Source organism: Panthera pardus, unplaced genomic scaffold (genome assembly GCF_024362965.1).
Source record: "Panthera pardus isolate Hobbes unplaced genomic scaffold, ASM2436296v1 HiC_scaffold_3, whole genome shotgun sequence".
Classification (NCBI taxonomy): domain Eukaryota; kingdom Metazoa; phylum Chordata; class Mammalia; order Carnivora; family Felidae; genus Panthera; species Panthera pardus.
In genome coordinates this window covers 27,803,722-27,825,779 of record NW_026526876.1, presented here as the reverse complement: position 1 = coordinate 27,825,779, position 22,058 = coordinate 27,803,722, and the positions used below count along the sequence as shown (strand labels likewise).

The following is a 22,058-nucleotide window of genomic DNA, read 5'->3' as shown; positions in this document are numbered from 1 at the left end:
GTACTTCACAGTGAGTACATACAAAGTAGGATTTAGAACAGTGCAGCACATGGTGTGAACACCCAGGTGTTCGAGTTAACGCTTAATGGGAACTAAAATGTCAGGAAAAAAAAGTACCCTGGTTTTTATTTGGATGACTGGAGGAGGCTGGGGGAAGACCAGCGATATTTATATGCCACCCCAACACTAACCTTAAAAAAAGGTATGTGTGTTCAATACCCCCACAGGACGGATCCGACACCTGCCTTCAGGCAGGAGGACATCTCCTCACCACGCAGGACCACCTTGAGAGTTCTAGGCACCCCACCTGTGTGTCCACCCGCTGACCGGGATGCAAACGAGACTGTAGCTAGTACCAGGGGGGCCAGAATCACCCCTCTGAGTCCTCACACTGTCTTCTCAGAGGCTCTCTCTGCTCACTTCCGTCTGTGTTTTTTCTTCTGCTCTTTCCTTTGTTGTGCTCTTTGGTCCTTCTTCATCCTGGAGTCCACCACTTTGAAGTGACCTCTGACCCCAGCTGGCCGGCGCACTTTGCGGCCCACACCTTTTTTGGCTACAACATAGGTGACTTGGCGTTTCTCCCTGCCGAGCCCAGCCTTCTTGTAGAGGCTGTAAATGGAAGGAACAGGTTCAAGGCTTCCTGCTACTTTTCAACCCCATGTACCTTTGAGGGTGATCCCTCTCCCTCACCTCCTAAGCTGAGCCACTTTCTCTCGTTCAGAGATGTCCACGGTGTTCACCACAGCCTCTGCCTTCTTCTTGGTTTGCTCCAGCTTCTTTAGCATCTGTTGGGTGGGGGTGGGGGGTAGGTGCTCAGTGAGACCTTCTCCCAGCTCCCTTCCCTGCACTCAGGCAGCCCCACTATTTACCCTCCTACCCTCCGTTTCTTTCTGGCTTTGGCCTCAGCAACTTTCTTGATGGGACGCGCATTGATTTCCCGCCAGCGTCTGCGGTAGTGTTCCACCTCCTTCTTGTCAATGGGCAGCTGCCGTACCCTGTGCTGCTTTTCCTCCTGCACAAACCACTCCGGGAGCTCTCCCTCCTCCTCGTTAAACGTATACCTAAGCAGAAAGAGAACAGCAGCCCTGAGGACCACTCCAGGCTTCCTAAAGCAGAAATCACCCCCTTACCCACCCCCAGTCAGGGCCACTTCTCATGACTTTCTGGCCCTCTTACCTGCTGAAGGAATCATCTATGAGGTCTCGTTTAGCCTTTTTGGAAGAAGCAATGATAGCACCTAGGGCGAGGCCCTCAGGGTCTAGTATCCTACGTTTCACTAGAGAGAAAAAGGGACAATGTCAAAGCCTCCTTCCTTACACGGAAACTTCCACTGTCGCCTCCCATTCCATAAGGCGTGGAGCTCACTTGGGTCCTCGATGGGCACAATCTCAAACCCGTCTTCATCTGACTTAGGCCCACGGCTTCGCTTCTTTCCATGCTTTGGTTCCCAACTGCAGAAGGGGGACAATCATGTACTGTTCTGCCACTCCCCAGACCCACTCCTGCCTCACGCCTCCGTCACGCTTCCTATTTAAGACTTGAACTTCCAAAAACACCCTCCCAGGCTATACCGCACACCACTTAAATCAGAACCGTTGGTACTTCTTAAAACTCATGGTCTACAGCCAAAGCTGAAAACCCCGAACGTGGAGAAACGGTCACAACCACTGCTTTTTCATCCCTTCTCCTGTCACCTGCAGGCACTCACCTCTCCCCATCCTCGCTGCTGCTGCTATCGCTGTCTGAGCTGCCATCTCTTTCTTCCCCGCCAGGCCCACTGGTGGCCTCTGCCTCTGACGGAGCCCCTGCCCCTGCTGGATCCTTCTCCTGGCACGGGGGAGGTTTTTCCTCAGTCTTCAAACTGGAAGGAGGTGGCAGCTGCTGCCGCCCCTTCCGACGGCTCTCATACAACAGCTGGGCTTGACTGATCTCCAGGGCCTCATCCGCATCATCCTCAAGCCCACTGAAGCCATCCTGTGATTGAGAAGGGGAATATTCAAGCCGCCTTTCTCCCAGGGAACGCTCATTCCCTATCTTTCTGGGCTGCCAACCTCTTCTTACCTTAGAGAACCACAGACTGGCTTGTTCTTCCCGCAGTACCGTCCTTTCCTCCAGTGGTACCAGCAGCGGATTCTCCTCTTCTTCCTCTTTGTCCCCATCTTCTACTTCAGCAAATTGTACACTGCAGACCCAAGGAGAATGGGTGGAGGATGGGTGCCCCGGAGGACCTGCTCCCTGACACCCTCTGGCAATGCCTACGACCAGCTGTGCTTCAAAACTCACACTGAGGGGGTCAGTACTCCCTCCTGCACGCACACCGCCACCCTTACCGCTTTTGGTCCTTTAGACGCGGAGATCCTCCAACTCCCGCCAGCTCCTCTGGATCCAAGTCACTGTCCAGAGATGGGTCGTCATCCTCGACATCTGATACACAGATGTCATCCCTTGGCACATCAGACAGAAATGTGTCCGCAGCACTCATATCCCCTTGTGTTACCTCCTCTAACAACTAGAGTTTGACAGAAACAAAGAGATCAAGAGTACTCCTAAGGAACATACTACTGCTTCCCCCCGCCCGGCTGTGTTATCAGCAGAGCTTGAAAACACGCTGTGGCAGATACAGAGAAGTGACAGGACTAAATGTTTAACACCTCCCGTTCTAGACCAGGCCACTATCCCACGCGCTGTCTTCCAATAGTACCAGAAATAAATTTTAAAAAACACCCCAAAGCCTATATATAACATCAAATGTTAAAATAGTCTGAAACGCTGGTTATTCTTTAAAAATTACTCTCAGAAAGCACATTGCCTTCTGAAAATAAATCTACGAGTTTTGTTTCCACGGAATAAAAGAGCCCAGGCAACATAACATCTAACAAGAATGATTTCGGTTACAAACTCAACCTCAAAATCCATTTTCCTAATAACAAAGCTAGCTGTTCTTGCGAGTTTACCACATTAGCAGTGATTATGCCTCAACCCTCTTTCGATTCGTCCCCAAAACCCTGGTCAGTAGGTTCTATTATTCTTTCACAGAGAAGGAAACTAAGGCAAAGAACTCCTCTGGCAGTCTGCTCCAGAACCACCGTGCTCTCTCCCTCCTGCACTTGTACCAAAGATGACCTGGTTTCCCTTCCCACAAGGGCCGCAAAAGTTCACTGTGCTTGTTGATGCTGCTTTTATGATAGAAAAGCAGGTTCTCCAGTATTTGGCAGAAAGCACCACCTAGCAGCCTATGGCGTCAAGGTGCTAACTTGGTCTTGGTGAACGGAAGAACGCTGCCCTCCTCCGAAGGAAACCATCATGCGTCCTGGTATCCCAGTTACCCTGGCTCTATCTACTAGCACCTAAGCTTACTGCAAAGAGTGTCTCTTAGTTCTAATATTCTAGTTCTATGAGAATAAATGCACATCCCACTCATAAACGTTCCTGAGCTTATCATTTTAAATGTCCTTAAACGTTACTTATTTTTTTGATTGTGCAAGCAGGGGAGGGGCAGAGAGACAGAGAATGTGAAGCGGGCTCTGAGCTGTCAGCACAGAGCCTGATGTGGGGCTCAAACTCACAAAGCCCAAGATCATGACCCGAGCCAAAGTCGGACGCTCAACCGACCGAGCCACCCAGGTGCCCCTAATCTCGTCATTTTAGTCGTATGTTTCTTCCTGGCTTTTCAGGCACAAAGCTCTGGGTTCTTTCCCCTGTCTCCTCTCCCCAAAAATGAGGCCCCTCTCATTTTATGGGTGAACACAGCAAACGTGAGCCATGAACATTCAGCACACTTAAAACAGACATTCAGTGCCCCCCACGTCCAAATACCTAGTGAGATCATTCGGTCTCCTCAGTGTGCCCTAACCCCACCCTCACCTGGTGACCCCGGATGGTGCGCAGGGAGAACATGCCAGTCTCCCCCTCATCTGCAATAGAAACCCCAGGAAGGTCCATCTTCAGCTCCACACGCTCCCGCTGTTTCCTCTGCTCACGCAGCAGCTTCTTTTTCTTCCTGAGGGGACGGACAATTGAGGAATCCTGCCTGCCCAGCTCTAAAGGTTCCCCATCTGTGCCTTCACCCCCTCCCCCAGCTTCACACACCGAGGCGCTCTGCAGCGGGGCTCCCCAAACGCCTCCCCACTCCCCTCACCTCTTTAATTCTGCCACCTCCTGGGCCTTCATCTCCGCCAGGGTCCGGTCGAGTTGCTCCTCCTCTTCTTCCTCCTTCGAGGGCTGCCGCACAGTCCCAGCTGTTGACTCTTCATCAGCCTCCTCCTCTTCCTCTCCCGAGCTAAGACTGACCGCGGGGTCCAAGCACTTTGCTTATTTTCTCAACACGCTTCCCCACCGACACACAGTCAACACCTACCCTGGTCTAATTCCCTCCTCACCTGATGTCCATTGCCTTCGCCTGCTCTTTCAGCTTCTTGGCCACGTGCCGCCGAAGCTTCGTTCTCCAGTTCAGCAGGGATCTGCCCCAGAAATACCGTTACTGACCCTGCCGTTTCCCTCTTCGCCCCTGCCCCCTTTTTAGCCCCGCCCTCCCAATCTCTAGCACAGCAGCATCCTGTTCCCAGAAATCCGATGCTAGCTGAATTCCTCCAATGACGCCTTGAGGAAGAAACCGCTGCTGCGTCTTCAAAGGCCTTTCCCTGCCTTTGGGGCTCCTGGCACCTATGCCCGCCCCTGCCACACACCTAAGTTCCTTGCGCCCTAGCACTTTGATGTCCTGACAGCAGGCCCGCACATCCTCAGTGGTGGCTGGATGCTGTGCCAACTCTTCATCATCTAGCAAGATCTGTTTGGGAGTAAGGAAAGGAATCGGGAGATTTGGGGCTCACGTTTCTGAGGCTTCCTTCCACCCCTCAAATCTCAGGACTCACTTCGCTGGCTTTGGAGAGGAAGTCAACAGGGTTGGCAGCTCGGAGAAAGTCGGTGACTGAACTTCGGTGATAAAGGGTGAGGTCGCCCTCAGCATAGCCTTCAGCCTTAGGGAGGGAAATAAAGAAAGTTAAAAAAGCCCTTCTAAGCTGTCTATAAGAACCACCAGGCCCAACCTCCCCGGAGTTCCAGAACCTGAGAGTGGTCCCATTCCCCAAACACACCTTTGGCTTCTTCTTAGTCACCAATTCGGTAACAGTCTTGGCCTGAACTTCAATCTCCTTGAAGGCAAATTTGGGGTCAAAGAATTTACTGTCAACCTTGTCAGGAGCCAAGAATCCTAAGACGATACGATATATAAGCAAGTGTGCTTTGGCAGCTAAGAAACCGAGTCACGAGAACAAAAATGCGATGCCCACCCTGGCAGACTACAAAGATCTCCGCAGATTCATGGCGGGAGGCTTGGGGCTTAGTGGCCTGGACACGGCGAAAGAGCTGCTGGAAGATCCACAGTAGGGGCTGATAGTCACGAGAGCGAAAAACCTTTGTGATAAAGCAGCCACCGCGGGCCAGAAAATCACAAGCCAAACGCAGAGCCATCAGTGTCAAGTGGGCTGTGGGAAAGAGAGAATTAGCTGAGGACCTCTGCAGCCTCAGAGGGCTTGCCCACCTCCACTCTCCTCTCCAGGCCCCCCACTCTTGGCACCTTGTGAATAGGCATCGTGGACCCAGCTAGCCCCAACGTTGGGGGCCCCATCGTTGAGCACAACATCAACTTTCCAGGTCTTCAGCTCCTTCTTCAGGGCCTACAGAGAAGAAGAGGGACTAGAGCAACAGGAACACAGAAATGGCTATGAACGGGGTCTCTGGTCCAGTGATTTGTCTACCCAGTCACTTGCTGAATGCCCACAGTGGGCCCAATCCTGTGCCAGGCACAGGTGACACAATGATAAAAATATGTAATAGTAAAATAATAACAACAACAATACATCTTCAAGGGAGTTACATTCTACTAGGAAGCCTACTGGAAAAGATTTCAATGATATCTCTGCACTTCCAATTCTAAACACCTCATTCCTGATTAAAATAAAACCTGCAGTGGAGACTAAGCATATCACGAGCCTCGTCATACAGAATGTGCATACACTGCTCAAGGCATGTTACACAGAAAAAAGCTTGCGTTCAGGGGATCTGGGTAGTGAGAAGTCAGATGTGGCTGCGTGCATGTAAACCAGAGAGAGAGAGAGACAGAGACAGAGACAGAGAGAGACAGAGAGATTCCTGTTACCTGCCTACAGCGTTCCGTTGTGATGTCCTCCTGGAGTGTCACCACATTGGGAAGAGGCTTGATTGGAACCAGGTCCACTCCTGGAAGAAATCAGGTCAGAGAATTCCAAAAGCCTGCCTCAAGCAGGGAGAAAGAAAACGTAGAACACAATCAGTATCTCACACTCCCACCCCTTTAAACCCTCAGGAGGGCCACCTGTTACTCACCCACAATAAGGCTGGATACAGGCATAAACTTAGCAGCCACCTGCAACCTATAAAAGAATAATAACGATTAAAATAATCCAAGACCGTTCCTTTTCCTCTCTTGACAATGTGAACTCTCACCATGTGTATTAGAACCGCTATCAGGTGCACTGGCCAGAGCATGTAAAATACACGTTTCAAACCTTTTCTTTGCGACCCACGTCTACAATAGAGAAGTTTGAGGCTGATATTGTTACCGCATTCCTCCCTCCCCCAATGCAACTCTCAGTCCTCCAAGGCCGGAAACCAAGGAACAGCCATGAAGAGCCACAGGTACCGGCTGTTACGCACCATCCCCCTGGCGCAGCACACAGGTCCAGCAAGGCTCGGGCTTTCTGCAGGAACTGAAAGCGGCGATTTAACTGGATCAGCTTGAAAGCAGAGCGGGAGCGGTAACCTGGGGGCACCGACAAAACGTTAAACTCGGCGGGGCGTTTTCCCAGGAGTTCTGCGGTCTCACAACCCACCACCCCGTCTTCAAAATTCAAACTCAATATTCGGAAAGGGGCGAATCGAAAAGGTCATTCGTTCGCTCTCTCCCTTGGTGGCAACGGCGCGGGCCCTGACTCACCGGTCTCCTTCGCCAGATGATAGAACTTGTCCCTCCGGCTCTTCCCGACTTTGCCTTTCTTGCCCATGGTGGAACGGGGTGTGTGGGAGTAGTGTCACTCAATCTGGAAACAAGGTAGAAATCGAAAAGCCTCTTCCCGAAGCGCTACAATCCACTTCGGTGCGGCAAACACCTACCCCCAGCACCTTTTTCACTACTCGGGTAGCGGCACGTGTGAGCAGCACACGTACTTCCGCTTCCGCTTGCGTCGCTTGCGTCCCCGGCTCCAAGTGTCCGCCATTTTGAACGTGGCCTCAAGTACAGTAAGTTGGAAGTTGGGGCCAGAGGAACAGATTACCTGAATTAAAACTGAGTTACTAGGGAGCAAAATTTAGGAATTCTGTGGCCTCTTCATCTCTTTCCAAAGCGCCTGACCTCGCGTAGCCACCTTCCCATCATGGCCTCTGTTTTTGTAAACTTCTCGCCGCACAACCCGCCCATTGACCCGGAACTCTTCTCTGCCAGGGTTGTCGGGCCGCTAACCCCTGCTTCTGCGCCTGCGCGCCAAGGCGGCTCAGATGCCGGCGGTCTCTGCGGGAGAGGGAAGATGGCGCTTGACGGACCGGAGCAGGTATGGCGGCTGCGGCGGCCGGGCGGGGACTGGGGGCTCGATGCGAAGAAGGCGTGATCCGAGGTGGACTGCCAGCTGGGGGCAAGAGGGTCGGGTGAGTCGGGGTTGGGCGGACCAATCCAGAGGGGGCCCTGCCTGGGACTGGATCTGCTGTGTCAGTGCCGCCCCCGGCGGGTAAGGGCCGGGAGAGAAAGACGGGACCCCGTGGAAGCCAGAGTGGGTGAGGGGAAGGGTGGGAACGGAAACCGGCCCGTCCGCGAGTCGCAGGAGGCAGGGCCCCCGATCCTCCTGGTGGCTCCGCTTGTAAGTAATGATACCTCGGGTTTCTGTAGCGCTTGATTCGTTACAAAGCACTCCCGTGTATGTTGTCTCTTGATCCTCCTGAAAGTCTTATGAGGTAGGCGGCACTCTTATTCTGCTTTTAGTTTAGTCATGGGGAGTGGAGGGTTCTAAAGAGATGGACTGAGAAATTCGAACCCAAATCATTCCTCCAAAGTCCGGGCTGGAAATGGGATTTTCCCTTGGATTTTTAGCCTTTTCAATAATTACACTGTGTCTTCAGATGGAGCTGGAAGAGGGAAAAGCAGGCAGTGGACTCCGCCAATATTATCTGTCCAAGATTGAAGAATTGCAGGTGAGGACGGACTCCAGAGGTCCAGAGGCATCCCCCTTCTAGGTAGAAAGGGGTGAAGGATTGATGGAGCATGTGTCTACCAAGCCATATTATTCCCCTGGGGGCGCAGTGGAAGAAATAACTAGTCAACCATAACAAGTATACAAGTTGTCTCTGGTTTCTCTTCACTCCCACCCCTTTGAAAGTAATCAATATTCAGTTTATTATACATCGTGAAGAGTCAAGTTTTAACCTAAAAGGTTCCTTTTAGCCAAAGATCGTTCTTTTTAGAAGAAGCCTGAATGAGTGGGTTTCTTATAAAAGAGAAGACATAAGCTCAGAAAAGATTTAGCACACTGGGGTTGGGGCAGGGTGAGAGGAGGAGGGCAGACAGTTGCCCAGTCTGTATAATGCTGATTCCATGGGACTGAATGAAAATTGGGCAACCCAGAGCTCTAGCCGACAGATCGAGCAAGAACTACAGCAATGAGGAAAATATTGAAGGAAAATGTTGAAGGACAACCACAAGGACAATTTCTGAACTCTTGGTACTTTTGCAGCTATCAGGTTTATCATTTTTGAAGTGCTTTTACAGGTGATTTCGTTTGTTCTTCATGCTAGTCCTGAAAAGAGGCAGGATAGGTGATGTTATCCATGTGTACTTACAGTTTGGTAACAGACCTTTTAAATGGCTTTCCTTAGCTTTATCTACCTATTAATTGGCAGCAGTGGGGTTAGAATTTAGCCTTCTGACCCAATGATCTTTTCACTCTACCATGTTATTGACCCGTGAGAAATTAACTATGACAGCCAGCTGTAACATTTCTCCATTAGGGCTTATTATTCCTGGACCAGCATTAGGACAACTAGCCTGTTTTGAGGCCTGCCCTTGGTCCCAGGGGGAATCTTGGAAGAAAGGATAGCGTCATTAGGATCATGTTAGACAATCTGTAACGTTCAGGTGCCTTGTACTCTTCTGTCACTCGGCTCATACCAGCCTTGAGGATCTTAGCCAAGAGTTGAATCTTCTAATATTTTCTGTTCTGTTTCTTATCCTCCACAGCTGATTGTGAATGACAAGAGCCAGAATCTCCGGAGGCTGCAGGCACAGAGGAATGAGCTTAATGCGAAAGGTGAGGAGGAAAAGATGGGAAGACTATATGGGCATTTTGTCCGAGGTCTGATTGTTCAGATTTCCCTAAATTGAGACGTCACATTTGGTGCTTATTGTTTTCTCCTAGAGTCCAAGGTCATGCTTTGCACTGTTTTATGGTTGTTCATGCGCATGCCTCTCCTGAGCTCCGTTGTAACTCCCTTGAAGACCTAAGTTTTGACTTTGTTTTTGTGGCCTTTCTTCCAAAACTTTAAAATGGTGCTTAATTCACGCATACTGAATTGACTCACGGGAGAGGGGACACCAAAGCAGCTGAGTGACCCCTGACTCTTTCCCATCCAGTTCGCCTACTGCGGGAAGAGCTACAGCTGCTGCAGGAACAGGGCTCCTATGTAGGGGAAGTAGTCCGGGCCATGGATAAGAAGAAAGTGTTGGTTAAGGTAAAGGCACCATGGCCCCCAGGAAGCAGCCCAATGCCCAGGGCGTTCCCATACCTTTGTGTGTAGCCTTGCCCGGACACCTGTTACTGTTCTTTTAGGACTCCTAGGTCTTCCTGGGCAAGGTGGGTGGTTTAGTGGCCGTCGGGAAAGGTCACGAGCCCTCGTTTCTTTAGGTGCATCCCGAAGGCAAGTTTGTTGTAGATGTGGACAAGAACATCGACATCAACGATGTGAGTGTGGCGTGTGGGGGGTTGGGGTCAGCTCTCCCCACAACACTTGCTGAAGTCTCTCCTCCTGCCCAGGTGACACCCAATTGCCGAGTGGCTCTAAGAAACGACAGCTACACTCTGCACAAGATATTGCCCAACAAGGTAGACCCCCTGGTGTCACTGATGATGGTGGAGAAAGTGCCAGATTCAACCTATGAGATGATCGGTGGACTGGACAAGCAGATAAAGGAGATCAAAGAAGTGATCGAGCTGCCTGTCAAGCATCCCGAGCTCTTTGAAGCGCTGGGCATCGCACAGCCCAAGGTGAGAAGCAAGGCTTCTGCGGGAGGGCCCTGCTGTTACTGTTCGTCCTGTCCCGGCCAGAGTGAGCACAGGGCTCAGGGCAGACTGGACCCCGCTTAAGCTGGCCCTCCCCGTGGAAGAGGGGCTGGGGGAGAGGGCTGCCGCAGCAGCACTGAGGTGGTTCAGAAAGAAGCTTTATGAGGGACCTTGGCATTCGGTACTTACGCTCCTAGCATCTAGTGTGAGACCTAGCCCAGAGCGAGCGCTCAGGAAACGTTCACGGAGTGTGGTGTGGGGGCTGGCTTCTGCCCTGAGTTCTCCCGTTTCTCTCTAGGGGGTGCTGCTATATGGGCCCCCAGGCACTGGGAAGACACTGTTGGCCCGGGCTGTGGCTCATCATACAGACTGTACCTTTATTCGTGTCTCTGGCTCTGAATTGGTACAGAAATTCATCGGGGAAGGTAACTGACTAGACACCTGAAAACGAAGAAGCGAGTGGGGGGAAGTAAGGGTAGGGAGCTCATTGCCTCCTTAACGCCCGCCTGGCCTCTGCACAGGGGCAAGAATGGTGAGGGAGCTGTTTGTCATGGCACGGGAACATGCTCCTTCTATCATCTTCATGGATGAGATCGACTCCATTGGCTCCTCACGGCTGGAGGGGGGTTCCGGAGGGGACAGCGAGGTGCAGCGCACAATGCTGGAGCTGCTCAACCAGCTGGATGGCTTTGAGGCCACCAAGAATATCAAGGTGAGGTGGTGTCCAAGGAGAGGCCCTGGGTGAGGTGAGCCCGAGGAAGGGCTCGGTTGATGCCACCACGCCGCTTTCTCCACTCAGGTCATCATGGCTACTAACAGGATCGACATCCTGGACTCGGCGCTGCTCCGCCCTGGGCGCATCGACAGGAAAATTGAATTCCCACCCCCCAATGAGGAGGTTTGTGACGGGCAGCGCTGGGAGCGGCTCCGGCTGTGGCGGGGAGGCCACGGGGCTCAGGCTTTTCCTCTCTCTTCTCCAGGCCCGGCTGGACATTTTGAAGATTCATTCTCGGAAAATGAACCTGACCCGGGGGATCAACCTGCGGAAGATTGCCGAGCTCATGCCTGGAGCGTCAGGGGCTGAAGTAAAGGTAATCGGAGAGCCCGAGTTGAGAGGGGCAGAGGCAGAAAGGTCCGAGTTTGAGGGCATACGGCAACAGTGCCTGGCTTCCTTTCTCTGCTCAGGGTGTGTGCACCGAAGCCGGCATGTATGCCCTGCGGGAGCGGCGAGTCCACGTCACGCAGGAGGACTTTGAGATGGCAGTAGCCAAGGTACAGGCCTCTACCTTCCGGCCTTGGTGGACGGGGTCTCTGGAGCAGTGGGAAAAGAGCGTGTGTCGGCTCGGTTTGTTACCTAATGCTTTCTCTCTCCAGGTCATGCAGAAGGACAGCGAGAAAAACATGTCTATCAAGAAGCTGTGGAAGTGAGGCGGTGGTCTTTTGTGTGGCTCCTTCAAATAAAGCTCTGCAGGACAAGCTCTTAAGGACTTCGGTCTGTTAATGCGTGGCCACACCGTTCAATGACCGAGTCTGGGTATCACCGATAAACAAGGATTTATTTGGAAATTTCCAAACCTGCCAGAAGTGGCACTTGCCGAGCCCTGGGGTCCACCCTCCCTACCGAGTTCCAAAGGGCAACAACGGTTCTCCCCACCTCCCCCTCCACCGCTCGCGCACACCCGTACCTCAGGCCATGCCAGAGAACCGGAGTCCCCTCCAAGGAGGCTCTACCACCCTGGGCCCAAGAGCTGGGGTGGCCGCCCTCTGGCATCCCAGGAGATGATGGCGGCCAGAGCCGCTTGCATAGATTGAGGAAAGAAAAGAAGGAAGGAGGCACCAAACAGGGCTCCCTGAAAACCCCAACTTACCCCTGTACAAAAAAAGTGGCTCCCGCATAGAAAAACCTGCTTCCCAAATAGTGCAAATACCCAAAGGAAAGGAAAAAACCAGCAGCAAGACTGCGCTGGTAGGAATGGCAAAGAACTTTGGTTTAGAAAGGCCAGGAAGAGTGTGAGCTGCGCCCCTCTTCCTCACCCAGCTCCTCGGAGCCAGCACTGATGCTAGCCCCGAGGGGGTCTGTAAACAAGCAAAGCTGGCGGGCCTGGTTCTGAAGTCTCCATTGCAATGTCAAACTACAGCCTCCAGCGGACCTACTTGGGCCTGCCTGCCTGCAGGGAGCAGAGGAGGCATCTGTTCTGAACCCATTTAAAGCCAAAGTGTAAAGTAAATATAAGGCTTCGGGGACCAAGCAACAAGGAATCCTATCACTACATTTACGAAACTACAGCCGGGGAACACAGGGTGACAGCAGACACCCTTCACCCCATCCTTAGTCTATGTGTCTGTGGCCCCAGAGGGCGGTCCCCTTCCAGGTGGAGGTGGGGGGGGGGGGGTCCCTGAGCAGTTAGGTCAGGCGGATTCCCAGCACCTGTTCCAGTTCTTGCCTTCGCTGCTGCACCTGGAGAAAGGAGAGACCGGCGGCTCAGGCCTCTGCCACTTGCCGCCTCAAGAGGGCACACAGGGCAGAGCCTCACCTTGGCAAAGATGTGCCTCCCCACTGCTTCCTGGGCCCAGGGCTGGTGGTAGAAAGCAGCTCGTCTCTCTTCCTCAGGATTCCCAATCACGTCAGTGATGATCTGCAGAGAGCCAGGAGGAGAGCTGTATGCAGTGCCATTCCCACCCCTGCGAGCAGAAGTAGTGACGGGGAGGGGGCAAAAGTCCCCCCAGGGCTTAGCATGGGGTCAACCTCAGGAGGAGGACCACACCTTCAGATCTCGGCGCTGAGATCGGAGCCACTCCTGGATGAAGTCCTGAGGGTCAGTGCTAAAGCTGAGCATGAAATCCCTCTGGGTCTTCAGCTGGTTGATGGACTCAATGGTCTCATGGATCTGGAGAAAGGAGTGCTTGTGTCAGACTGGTCCCCACTCCTAGCATGTCCTGTTTCCAGGCCTAACCCCAAAGGACTCAGAGCAAGATCCCTTCCCAAGGTGCCACATGTACAGAAATGCCCCCCAACACAGCCTACCCACCCTCATCTTGGGTCCCTGAGGAGGCTGGGAAAGCAGAGGGCCCACCTTGACATCAAGGGAGGCAATCTCCTGTTGATTGGTGGTGGAGGCCAGAAAATTGCTCATCTGGGCCTTGAGTGGGTCGTCTACCTCCACATCAATGTCATAACACGCTGTCTTCTTCTGGTCATTAGGGTCTACGCTGTAGGCAGGACACAGGAGGGGAGGGGTCAGCACACAGCTACGTTCATCCCACCCACCCGGGCCAAACCTGCACATGCTCAGGTAGCAAGAAACCAAACCTGCTGCTTTTCTTTGGTTTTACATCAAGCCAAAAGTAAACGGTTTTTGTTCTTAACGTATAAGACTTTTTGTTTTTAATGTTTTATTTATTTTTGAGAGCGTGAGAAAGAGCGTGTGAGCAGGGGAGGGGCAGAGAAAGAGAGGGAGACAGGATCCAAAGCAGGCTCTGCACCGCTGTCCGTGAATTCATGAAATCATGACCTACGCCAAAGGCGGACGCTTAACCCACTGAGCCACCCAGGCGCCCCAAGGTAAATGGCTCTTCAAAGAGCCTTCCCATCCCCCCCCCTTCCATTTACCTAATGACATGGTTGATGACAATGGGGTCTGGATGCTGCAGCAATCCAGCCAGCTTCATGGGAATCTCCGAGAAACGAAGTCGGCCGCAACTGAAGATCTAGGGAGAGTACCAAAGGCCTGGTGATGCCTTGGAGGGCACAGAGGGAAATGGGCCATCCCAGGGTCAGTGTGGAGAATGTGGCCAAGAACAAGCCCCGCAGGGAGGTGAAGCAGTGGGCAGGGCAAGGGCCACGAGACAAGGGGGGGATGGCCGCCAGCTCACCTGGCGGAAGTAACGGTTGCAATTGATGTACTCCCGCTCGTGCCCGTCCTGCAGCTGGTTGTGTTTGATATAAAGCCACAGGGCCTGCATGATGGCCGCCCTGGTCTGTGTGTGCACCCCTAGCAGCCTTGCCAGTCGGGGGTCCAACTTGTACTGGGGAGGCTGGAGACAGACAGAGGGGAGTCAGGGGGGTGTGGTCTTGTGAGAAACCAAAGTGGAAGGATCGGGCAGGACAGAAAGGGTTTACCACAGGAACCAGCTCTCCTCCCCCAGATGACTCCCTGGGGCCCCAGACATTTGTCACCTGATGATCCAGCATGAGCAGGAGGGTGCACTTGACGTTGAGGTCTCCAGGCCGTTTCACCTGGAAGCCATCAGTCTCCTGGGTGGTGGGCATCCGGTGCCACTGGCAGCGAGGAGGGGAGCAGACCTCATCACCAAGGGAGTGGGGCCGGAGCACACACACCTCGCCCTCTACAGGACCGACGCCACTTCTCTGCCCACCCAGCATGTCAGCCTGTGCTCCCCACGCCCCAGGGCCACTCTTACCTCTACCAGGTGGTTGTCAGGCCCGTACAGTTCCTTGTCCAGCTCAATGACGAGGCTCTTAAAGAATGAAGAAAACTTCCTCTTCTGTTTGCTAGGCTGGGGAACAGTAATGGGTGCGAGTTGGGGGTGCTGCTGACCTCTCAACCTAACCTAGGCTAAGCCCCCAAAAAAGTACTATTTCCACCCTGCATCTCAGGGTAGTGAGACTCTTGGGCCCCGAAGGAAGCAAGGAGACTGGGCAAAATGAGGCGCCGGATGCAGGGAAAGGACTCTGGGTGCACCCTGCTGGCAGCCAACGAGGACTGAATTAGAAAGGGGTTCCCCTTCTTCAAGACACTTCACTGCCACCCGCAGGATAGCTCTTGTAACAACCATACAAATCTTCAAGCTCTGGCTTGGAGCTGTGACCCAGCAGTGCCCTCTCCCTCAGGCAGGACTTCAGTCTTAAGCCCACACAGGCCACCTCCCCTGCAGACACCACCTCTCCCAACTCACATCATCCAGCAGTTTTCCCTCCACTCGGAGTTCCCAGGAAGCCACCTTGTCCCCTGCTGGGGTTCCCCCGGGGGTCCCTGCGTTTCCTGCATTGTCACCTTCTGCTTTGCTGGGACTGAATGTATTAGAAATATAGATCCGCAGCTTTCGTTTTTGCTAAAGAGAGAAAGACAACCAGCTAGAGGTGGGCCAACACGTTGGAGAACAATGCTACCCAATCTTTCTGTCTGAACCCACTCGACATCAATACTGAATGCTGTCTAGGGGCCAGGTACCTTGTTAGGTACCGGAAATCGGGAGCAGGAAATCCCAGTCCCAGACTTCAGAGAACTCACAACTACGGAGGAGAGAGAGGCACTAATGTCAACTCCAACACAGTGCAATTGGTGGTGTTGACAGGTGCGCACAGGGTGCTTGCTATCGGGCAAGTCGGAAGCTTCTAGCACACATTTTACACGAAACTCAAACACTGGCCCCAAAGTATTCTGGCCTCTGGAAAGCTTTTACCACTCAGGGGATTGTTCTAGATTATTATTTTTAAACCAGGGGAGTGTGTGCATGGAGATAGGAACTACGCTTATCTATCTCTAGTCTTGCCCTGCAAACTCCTGACGATGATCCATAAGGTTTACATCTTAAATGACTCAGGAGGCACATACATATATAAATATCTGAAACAAAACATCATTAAACAATACTTTTACTACTATGGTAAGTATTATACTACTGTGAAGTATTATAATTTCTACTATTTTATATTTTGTTAAAAACAGGCTGGGCCTGGGGCACCTGGGTGGCTCAGATGCTTAAAGTTTCTGACTTTGGCTCAGGTCATGGTCCCATAGTTGACAAGTTCAAGCCCTGGATCAGGCCGTGTGCTCAGACCTCAGGGCCCGGAGCCTGCTTCGGATTCTGTGTCTCTGTCTCTCTCTGCCCCTCCCCCACTCACACTCTGTCCCTCATTTCTCTCAAAAACGAATAAAAACATTAAAAAATTAAAAAAAAACAAACAAACATGCTGGCCCCACCACATTAAATTGAGTTCATGTTCCACTAATGGGCTGCATCCTGCAGTGTGAGAAATCACAGACCCATGCTTGGCAGACCCAGGCCGGAACACAACATCAGGGGGAGGCAGAGAAGTCTGGGAAGGCCCAGGACTGGCCGGGGCTGCACACACCGTCAGAGGCTTTTTGATGGCCTCTTGGATCTCCATCCGCTTTCGGGCAATGGTCTGGTCCAGCTTCCGCTCAAAAGCCAAAAGATCCATATACGCCTGAGACTCTGGGACAAGCTCCCGAATCTAGAAGAAGAGAGGAATTCATTAGTTTGTTTCAGCTGCAGCTCTGGCTCCTTGCTCCGCTATCCCAGAGGTGGGGGAACCTGACTGTACCCGCAGCCTGCCAGCCACTGGGTAAGGCCTCCTAGGCCCCCACCCAACATACTCACTCGCTGAGGTAGAACCTTATCTGCCATCTTCCTCCTCTTTAACCTGGGGAGGACAGAAACCCATTTAAGGGGTCAATGGTCCAAAACACTTCCCCCTCCCTTCCCCCTCCAGTCCCTAGGACCCTCCCCCACAAGAACCAGGAGTCTCCCTCAGTCATTAGAGCGCTTAGGACAGAAGGAACTGCTGTTACCACCAGAGCTGTGCCGGGCAGAGCAGGAGAAACAAGATGGTCTTACCCCCGGCGCTGGGCCGGCATTGGATGCTGGGCCTGGGGCACCAGCAGGCGTTTTCGGAACGGGTCCATCATGGTGGGTGGCATGCCAGGTCGAAGTGGAGCAGCTGTGCCAAATGGGGAGCCGGCAGGGGGCCCCACCTGCAAGCCAGCCATGGGCATCCGGCTCCCTGGTGACATACCGGGCCGCTGGAAGAAGCAAGCCAATGGGGGTGCATAGGTCAGCGGCAGAGCCCCACGGGGCCTATAGCCCATTCCCTCCATCCCTCTCCTGGGCTGGGTCTGGCCCTGAGCAGCACACCGCAGAGCCCCGCTTGGAGGACCAGGAACAAAGGGGAGCAGGTGCCCAAGAGCAGAAATGTAAACCACACCTGCCCCGCCCCCTTCAACCACCCTGGCGTCAGTGCCAGCAAATAAGGCCTGCCAGAGTCTGGGGTGGGCAGGAGAGTCCTACCTGCGAGGGAAGGGCCCGCAGGAGTGTTTTGGGGCCCACTGCCACCTTCCAGCCTGAGCGCACGACGCCCTGCTCCCTGGAACCAGCCGGCTCTAAGACACTCCCAACACCATCGCGTGATCCCACCAAGCACTCCTATCTACTTCCTTCCCCAGCTGGAGACAGAAGCATGGCCTGGGGGCAGTGTCATAGCCAGGTGGAAGGGTGCAGTGTGATATGAGCAGGCAAGGCCCCAACATCCATCTCCTGGCACCAGCCTAGTGGTGTGACTAAAGGGAGGAAGACAGTCCAATGGGCTGGCGAGCCTATCAGGCAGGGGCACCCTAGGTGAGCAAGCCACAACAGGATGGGCCGGAGCATGTCCCAACCGGTACGGGTGGCCTCGGGCACAGTACAGAGACCATCTGGTCACCATATGGCCCCTATTCACAACCCAGAACTGGACCCTTCTCTCCACCTCCCTACTGCCCTGTTCCCTACCCCTATGCCGAGAGACCCCAAGAGGAAAGCTGTGGCTCCTGTGTGGCCTATCAGAGAGCGGCTGGCACCCGGGCTCTGTCCGCGGTCCGTGCACCACCTGGCGGCTGGGGCTCTTGGGTGCTTAACTCAGCCCTCACGATCCCAAACTGGAGAACGGAGGGAAGATTATGCAAGATCAGTCATAGGGTCACCAGGAGCCTGGGTTACAGAAACGGCTTCTGTAGAAGTCTGCAGAAGGATTTCCCACTGAGGTCCAGCTCCCCAACATTTCTGGGAGTAACCCTGCCCGCCCCCCCCCCCCCCCCCCGCCTCCCCCTCCATAGCTGCTGCCTGCAAGGCCTGTTTGGCAGCTCTGCTTTGCACACACTGTCCCTGGCAGCTTCACAGGGCTGGCCCCAGGGCCCAGATTATGCAACCAGCACAACTACCCCACCAAGCCAGGCTAGGTGGGGACTTGCACCAAATCAGAGAACCTCCTACCCCCAGCCCGGTATCATGGAGATGAGAATTTTCCCCCCGCTTTTTCATCTAGCGCCAAACTCATGTTCTCAGCACAGAGGGTCAGACTCTTGACCAGAGGGAGAGATGAAGAAAAGTGACCCAGAGATGTAGGAAGGGCAAAGGGGGAGTAGGGTGGGAAAAGCCATCTGGGGGCATGGAGTTGAACGTGGGGGACTCTGGGGCTTCAGGAGGCCTGCCGCGAAGAGATTTGTCCAAGCTGCTGAAAGGCAAGGGACAGCCTGTTTCTCGGCCTTAATGAGCCATGGCCAGAGATTACAGGAAACAAACTCAGTGTGGCCACAGCTGTAAACCCAGGCTCCAGACACGCTAGACATATTTTCCCCACCCTGAACATGAGCCAGAGGGCAAGAACAGCTGGAGCAGTGAGACCTACACAGAGTGAGACAAGGCCCTGAGGTCCCCAAGAAGCCACTCACTAGGACTTTCACAAAACCTCCTCGGCACCACCCATCCCTCCTAGGCACCACCCATCCCTCCTAGGCACCACCCATCCCTCCTAGGCAGGTGCTCTTATAGCAGGAAGTCCCCAGTCAAGGCTGCAGGGGCAGGGCCTGGAATAGGCCCCTCCCAGACATCTGCTCCAAACTTCCCAGGCGCAGGGCCCCTAGCTCACCCCAGGCCCCAGGCTTCTCCCAAGAGGGAGAAGAGGCCCAGGGGAAGGTTGCTTAGTCCCAGCTTAGTCTTGCCAAGCTCCACACCTGCTCTTTGAAGCACCAGTAACTCCTCTTCAAAATAAAAACCCCAAGAGTTTTTAAAAAAAAAAAAACAAAAAAACAAAGCCCAGGTCAGGCCTCTCAGGCTCTATAAGTCCCTCGCCTGCAGTTGAGCGAGGTAGGCCTGGCTCAGTGCCCTGAACCTCGGAAGTGTGCAACAACGTCCTCTCCCTAGCCCAGCAGCAGCCCACGACCTAAGTGTGATTCTACCTCCACCACCCAGGACAGCAGCGGCGCGTGGCTGGGCCTGATGCTGCTGTCTCCAGAGAGCACACACACAGCCCTGCCTCAAAGCCCGTGGCCCTGGCGCTCCTGGTGGCCGGGCCTAGGAGAAGAGAACATACCCCTCCCTAACTAGAAAATATTTTGAACACTGGAGTGAACCCAACAATCTGTGTTCCTTTGGGTTTTGTTCTTCCTTAAGCTCCTCTGTTGAGTACGATCCACAGCTAGAACTCCTTCCACTGTGTGGAGGGAGATGGGTCGTCACTTCCCTTCTTTCATTGGCTCCCCTACTTGCCCAACTTGGGCCCTGAAACCCTTGCTCTTCTAGCTCACCCCATGTGCTCTGATAGGAGGAACCCCTTTGCTCCTGAGATCTCAAGTCCCATCTCCTGAAGTCACACAACTGGACTTGGAAAGAGGCCAAGCAAGATCTTCCTCAAACTTAGCCAGAGTGAACTGGGTCCTCCCTCTCCCCTTCTACCTCTAATGTCCCTCCCCGGAAGAAGAGGAGGTGATGAAAAGCTGGTGGGCTAGAAAGCCTGGGGAAGCAGAGGCTCAGTGCCTTCCCCTTGGTTCCCAACCCTAGCAGCCTGGGACTACCCAGCCAGCCAGCCAGCCAAACCTTGCCACTGGCCCTAGTCCACTCCCTACGTATGGTTGTGGAATTCATTTTCTCAGGGGCATTCCCCAGGCCACAGTGCCCATGGGTTTCCAGCAAAGGAACTGGAGAGGTTCCTATCTGTTCCTTAGATCCTTCTCAGGCCAAAGGCCCACAAGGAGGCTCCAAGGCCAGCCCTCAGCTAGGTAGCCCAGGGGCTGGAATGGAATGACTGACGCAGGGACCCCTCAGCAACACCTTGGAGCCATGAATCCCCAAGTGGCAAAGCAAGATGGGAGTGGTTGGGACCAGGTCTATCTCTGTCAATACCCAGACCCTTTTTCTTTACAGGGAGGAGTGAGAATGAGGAGTTAGAGGGAAAAATCACTCCTCGGTTAAGAATCTCTTTAGAAAGTGAGGGCCCAAGGCTCATGGGTAGGGGAGGAATGCATATCCAATCCATGAGGATCCATTTTTGGAGGCTGTACCTGGAGATAACAGAGTAAGCCCCAGCTTCCTTGGGAGATTAGCAAAGAAGCCAGTGCCAAATGCTGGGGCACACAGGTTGGGTGGAATATGGCCATGTTAGAACTTAAAGTCTAAATAAAAGTGGAGAGGGAGTGGGGAAAAGGACAGGCACAATTCCTAAGCGTTCTGGGGTAACCAGAAACAATGCACTTGGCGGGGACTGATGAGCAGGATCCTCATACTGTATGAGTTTTCCTCATACACTGACCCTAAGGATGAAGTCTCTGCTTCTCAATGGCCTTTGAAGCTGCAACCTGAGAAGCTCTCTCTTTGAAGCCAAACTCCAAAGAAGTCAGGACAGAGCTCTTTGAACAACTCTCACAGGCTCCTCCAGCCCCAGACCATCAGGGCTCAGTGGAGCCTCTCTGCTCCTGCAGACTAATCAACTCCTGGACACTATGACACCAGGCAGGAAGCCAAAAAGAGAGTCTGCCCAGAATGGGCTGGGTTTTCCGCCTTCCTCAGGCCCCGCCACCACCATCTGTGGTCGAACCCAGAACCATCCCATGCAAGGGCTCCTGGGCCTGACCAGGAGTAGACCCTGCCTGGCATAGATTGGAATCCTCTTCCTCTATCTTCTACCTCCCATGCCTGGGAAGCCAGGCCCTTCTTCCTCCTCATCAGCAGCTGGGAACCATCTCAGACTCGCTAGAACTCTGCCAGTTCCCAACTAGAAAAAAAAAACAAAACAGCGCGGACTTGGAGTGGGACCAAGGCCAATGCAGGGTAACCCTGGTTTCTCAGTGAGGGCCCTTTTGCAAAACTTTCTCAGCACTTCCCAGAACCCCCTACCCTAGGATCTACACTAGCATTCTCAACCCAGTCGCCTACAACTCACTAGCTCCAACTCCTCCATCCCTCAGTTACTCAGAATCCCGGTTCCAAGAAAGCCTCCAGGCCCTTCCAACCGCTTCAAACCCTCCACCCCAGAATCGTTCTTACCCTCTCCCCCAACTGCCCCACCACCCGGCCTTGCCCTCCTCCCTGTCCCGTGCACTCCGCACGCTGGGCCCCTGTGCCCTCTGTCCGTCGGCTGCCCCGGGGCCCTCACTCGAGGCCCCAGTCGCTCCATGCCCCGGGCGTGCTCGCGGCGCCGCCTGCCCATCCGCGCTCCTCACCTGGTACTGCGCCGCGGGGCCCGCGGGGCCCATGGGGCGGAAGGCGGCGGCCCCGGGACCCCCCACACCTCCAGCCGGTCCTGGCCCCCTGAGCGCCGGTCCGGGCAGCATGCCGGGTCCCGCTGGCGGAGGCGGCGCCCCCAGAGCCGCGGCAACTGCGCCGCCGCCAGGACTCAGCGGAGGCAGCGGGAACCCGCCCGCGACACGGCCCGACATCGCTCCGTCCCGTCCGGCGGTGTCGCGATCCGGGCTCCGGGCTCCGTGTCGAGTCCGCTCCGCGATCCGTGATCCGGGACTTTCCGATCTAAATTCCGGGTTCTGGGGTTTGTTGATCCGGGTTCCGGGATTTCCTAGTCCAAGACCTCGAGTTCCCCACAGACCCGGTTTGGGGCAGGGCCGATCCTGATTCCGGTCCTGCCCGGGGAATTCCGGATCCGGGATCTGCTGCAGGCCCGCCTGCCGCCCGCGGCCTCCGGAGGTTTGGCCGACAGTGTCCAGTTACCCAGAGGCGGTAACTAACTCC

At 54.0% G+C, this 22,058-nt stretch overlaps 3 protein-coding genes across 6 annotated transcripts; 1 reads left to right on the top strand and 2 right to left on the bottom strand.

The window, feature by feature from the left end:
* Positions 1 to 100: 100 nt before the first annotated feature.
* On the bottom strand, positions 101 to 7,168 carry FTSJ3 (FtsJ RNA 2'-O-methyltransferase 3). Its single transcript, XM_019466565.2, has 20 exons — positions 6,974 to 7,168; positions 6,694 to 6,799; positions 6,364 to 6,410; positions 6,158 to 6,237; positions 5,576 to 5,675; positions 5,289 to 5,483; positions 5,094 to 5,209; positions 4,872 to 4,976; positions 4,686 to 4,786; positions 4,380 to 4,460; positions 4,139 to 4,285; positions 3,865 to 4,000; positions 2,331 to 2,509; positions 2,062 to 2,182; positions 1,709 to 1,974; positions 1,366 to 1,451; positions 1,177 to 1,276; positions 878 to 1,061; positions 691 to 785; positions 101 to 609 (listed from the first exon to the last, which is right to left on the bottom strand). Exons 1-20 carry the CDS (start codon positions 7,038 to 7,040, stop codon positions 417 to 419), a joined length of 2,505 nt encoding a protein of 834 aa, XP_019322110.2. The 5' UTR covers positions 7,041 to 7,168; the 3' UTR covers positions 101 to 416.
* Positions 7,169 to 7,287: 119 nt separating this feature from the next.
* On the top strand, positions 7,288 to 11,799 carry PSMC5 (proteasome 26S subunit, ATPase 5). 3 transcript variants are annotated; one of them, XM_019466571.2, is made up of 12 exons: positions 7,288 to 7,583; positions 8,146 to 8,217; positions 9,260 to 9,329; positions 9,653 to 9,750; positions 9,924 to 9,980; positions 10,053 to 10,283; positions 10,597 to 10,723; positions 10,820 to 11,010; positions 11,098 to 11,196; positions 11,279 to 11,389; positions 11,484 to 11,570; positions 11,673 to 11,799. In XM_019466571.2, exons 1-12 carry the CDS (start codon positions 7,410 to 7,412, stop codon positions 11,724 to 11,726), a joined length of 1,371 nt encoding a protein of 456 aa, XP_019322116.1. In that variant the 5' UTR covers positions 7,288 to 7,409; the 3' UTR covers positions 11,727 to 11,799. The 3 variants fall into 3 exon arrangements, with proteins under 3 accessions (XP_019322116.1, XP_019322117.1, XP_019322118.1); XM_019466572.2 differs by having other exon boundaries at positions 7,551 to 7,677; XM_019466573.2 differs by lacking the exon at positions 7,288 to 7,583 and adding an exon at positions 7,951 to 7,980.
* Positions 11,800 to 11,835: 36 nt separating this feature from the next.
* SMARCD2 (SWI/SNF related, matrix associated, actin dependent regulator of chromatin, subfamily d, member 2) lies at positions 11,836 to 22,058 on the bottom strand. 2 transcript variants are annotated; one of them, XM_019466567.2, is made up of 13 exons: positions 21,536 to 22,058; positions 16,902 to 17,086; positions 16,665 to 16,707; positions 16,396 to 16,518; positions 15,216 to 15,371; positions 14,721 to 14,816; positions 14,476 to 14,577; positions 14,172 to 14,333; positions 13,909 to 14,006; positions 13,373 to 13,508; positions 13,064 to 13,186; positions 12,833 to 12,934; positions 11,836 to 12,756 (listed from the first exon to the last, which is right to left on the bottom strand). In XM_019466567.2, exons 1-13 carry the CDS (start codon positions 21,749 to 21,751, stop codon positions 12,703 to 12,705), a joined length of 1,596 nt encoding a protein of 531 aa, XP_019322112.1. In that variant the 5' UTR covers positions 21,752 to 22,058; the 3' UTR covers positions 11,836 to 12,702. The 2 variants fall into 2 exon arrangements, with proteins under 2 accessions (XP_019322112.1, XP_053748982.1); XM_053893007.1 differs by lacking the exon at positions 21,536 to 22,058 and adding an exon at positions 17,832 to 17,854.